Source organism: Cariama cristata, unplaced genomic scaffold (assembly GCF_000690535.1).
Source record: "Cariama cristata isolate BGI_N322 unplaced genomic scaffold, ASM69053v1 scaffold7709, whole genome shotgun sequence".
Classification (NCBI taxonomy): domain Eukaryota; kingdom Metazoa; phylum Chordata; class Aves; order Cariamiformes; family Cariamidae; genus Cariama; species Cariama cristata.
In genome coordinates, this window is record NW_009637361.1 from 440 (window position 1) to 3600 (window position 3161).

At 37.6% G+C, this 3161-nt stretch overlaps 1 protein-coding gene across 1 annotated transcript in view; it reads right to left on the reverse strand.

The window, feature by feature from the left end:
- Positions 1-569: 569 nt before the first annotated feature.
- UBR3 (ubiquitin protein ligase E3 component n-recognin 3 (putative)) overlaps positions 570-3161 on the reverse strand; it is a gene marked incomplete at its 3' end in the record, with an annotated part of 53788 nt that continues 51196 nt past the window's right edge. The window contains exon 25 of the mRNA XM_009708298.1: positions 570-719. Coding sequence (XP_009706600.1) covers positions 570-719 — 150 coding nt within the window. The remainder of the gene's footprint in view (positions 720-3161) is intronic.

Sequence of the window (3161 nt, forward strand, 5' to 3'; positions counted from 1 at the left end):
CGGTCAGCTCCTCATCCATCCCCAGGCAGAGCTCCATGCACTCCAACTGGTCATCGACATAGAGGGCGACACCCCCTCCTCGTCGCCCCAGCCTGTCCTTCCGAAAAAGCCTGTATTCCTTCCATTCCAACACTCCAGTCATAGGAGCCATCCCACCACATCTCTGTGATGCCAATAAGATCACAACCCTGCAGACACATATATATAAATACTGAAAGTTGTGGTTTTGCACTTGTACATAAAGTATATATACATACACAAACACACATATAGGCACACCGATGGCTACTTTATTTTCTTTTCCTTTCAATATCTATTTTCCTGCAGGTCTATTATATACTGCTGGGTTTGCAAAAGCTAACAGGAACTAGGAGGGAATGAAACTGCTCTTTTCCCAAACATTTGAAAATTTTCTCAGTACCCTTAGACCTACGCACGTGTCTCACGGAGGACCATCCACAAAAAAAGAAGAGACTGCCTTTCCAGGCTCCATGAGACACAACAGTATTTATGCACACATATTAAGAGCTGCAGAAACACTGCTTGTCCAACATGTCACACATTCCTACCTGAGGATGCTTGTAACAGTACAACTAATCCTATAGGTCTGTCTTCAGTAGAAGGACCACTTTGTCCACAAATAACACAATCATATATTGCCTCAGAAACATGCTGTTCTGATGTAGCTACCTCCATGGCAATATCAGCATCTGGCGATTCTAAAAAAGGATAAGAAAATTTGTATTAAACAGAGGGAAAGAAATCCAATTGCATCTGCATTGAGGCAGTGACAAAAAAACTCCAAAATAGTTTCTCTATTTTATCTACAACTAAAACATTGACAGTTACTTGAAACTAACCTTGCTGCTTCAAACAGAAAGACACCTACACAATGCTGTACAAGTTTTCCCACATTCAGAATTATTCCCAGTGGAATTAAATATTTAGTTCAAGTTTTGTATTGAACTTCTTTAAAACTTCTATAAAATAAACATCTAACTTCTATTTCATTACATACTGTATTGAAAACTCTGAACATAGAAAGATGAAGGGCAATGAATATGAATCTCTACTAACACCAGATGTGCTCGTAACTGACCGACAACAATTAGAAGGAAAAAGTTAATCTAGAGACCTCAGAAATAATTTTAAGATGTTTAGACAAGGTGAATGAAACATGCAACTAAATATGAAAGATTTTTTTTTTTTAATATAAAACTTGGACAATCCTTTAAAATTTGGGGTGCATTAAGAAAATAATCTGCTGCTATGCAGCAGATGTTTAGTTTAACATTTATGTATCGGAGATCTGGTTTTCTAATGGTCTACATTATTATTTCCCAGTGCACAGACAAAAAAGGACCAGCTTCAAATTACTGAAGCAATTGCACTTGATGTAGCTTTGTTTACATGTCAGTTAGTGGTGCTGGTTTTAGGGCAGGGGGCTAACCAGAATAGAAGCAATTTTACGTTATGTTATGTTACAATAAAAGGTAAGAATTCCTTATTGTCTTGAAAGAAAAGCACCTTAGGACTAAATGATCCTCTGCTGACTGCTCAGGAACACATACAGTCAGCCTCTTCACCTAGAACGTAATGGTGCTTCGTTTCTTTCCTAGAAGGTAATTTTTCCAAAGGAAAACACTTCCTCCCTACCTTCAACCATGCCCTTTACTTCTTTGATTAAGTAGGCCAAGGTGCTGGATAGAGAACTCAAAAACCTTGACTGCAGCAACAGTCCTCATGCAGAACTGCTTTTAGGAGAGCTGCTCTCTTCTGAAAGTTGACTACAAGTGCAGCACAGGAGGCCTGCTGCTATAAGCAGAGGCATGTTGGATACCAGGCAGCATCCTTCTTTGCTATGAAAAGCCCCATGAAATGCTCTCACTCACAGGGTAAATCAAAATTACACTATTTTAGTAACTATTGATTTCCGAGTCAGTTATTGAGGGTTATATGAAAATGAACTCCAGTCTTCACTGACATGCAGTTGTTAATATTGCACACACATCTATCACCATCTAGTGGCAGTCAGATGTACAATGAAAGAAAAAGCAAAATGCATCAACCGCAGATGTTTTTTACTTTAAGTCTAAACACCCAGAAAACCTAGGACCAACTGTAGCACAGAACAGAGGAAGCGAACACTAAATCTAGTTTTTGTATTTAACATCACCTCATAATTGTGTAACGCACACTCACGAATACCTGTGTATCAGAAGCACATGACACAAGAGTGACTGAAGTTCCAGCCTTCTTATTTATCTTTTTCTAAAATATTGTCAATACAACATAAAATATGCATCCATTCAATATTTTTAAGAAGTGTAGAAAGAGAACATAGTGTGTCAATCTGATTTTGAACAACCCAATGAAGTCCTCAAAATCAGTCAACACTTAGTTTACAAAATACCATTAATTCATCATAAAGTGCGTATTTTAAACATGAAGGAAAAAAAATACAGATCTTAGTAATTAAAAGGTGTTTCAAACCAATTCAGTATATGCAATCTATACTTCTACTGCCTACGTGCAACAGGCACATAAAAATCAGGCTAATTTAATTTTAGAACTCAATGATCAAATGCACGTTTCCTTCACAACTACTTAGATCTAGTGCTAGGTTACTTTGGCAAACAATAACATTTCAAGGGAACTAAAATTCTAGCATCAAGGAAGACTTCTTAATAAAATTATTTCCCCTAGAGCTAGTGAAAGAAAACAAAGTCAACTTACACAAAATCCACTGGTAAGAGAAACTGGCAAGAATTTAAAGTCTCAAATAATTAAGTAGACCGAAAAAACCCCAACCAAACAAAAACCAACCCAATTCTTTTTGAATGGACTATGATAAACCTTGATTACTGGCTTAAACTAGTTGTCAGCTTCTTTGGAAGATAAGACTTGGGCTATGGTTTGTTTGAAAGCGTACATTTTGGCAGTGTAATTCCTGGCGTGAAAATATATTGGTGGCAGTCCAGAAAAAAAGAAAGCAAATTATGCATATAGCAATGATCTCAGCCTTGTCTGTCTTGCCTTCCCAAATTTCTCCTCTGCAGAGCTCCCATGGAAGCAACAGACTCTGCCTCACCAGCTACATGATCTACCTCCACTGTCAAGGACCAGGACAAACCTATTTCAACTCAAAATACTGTTGAAAA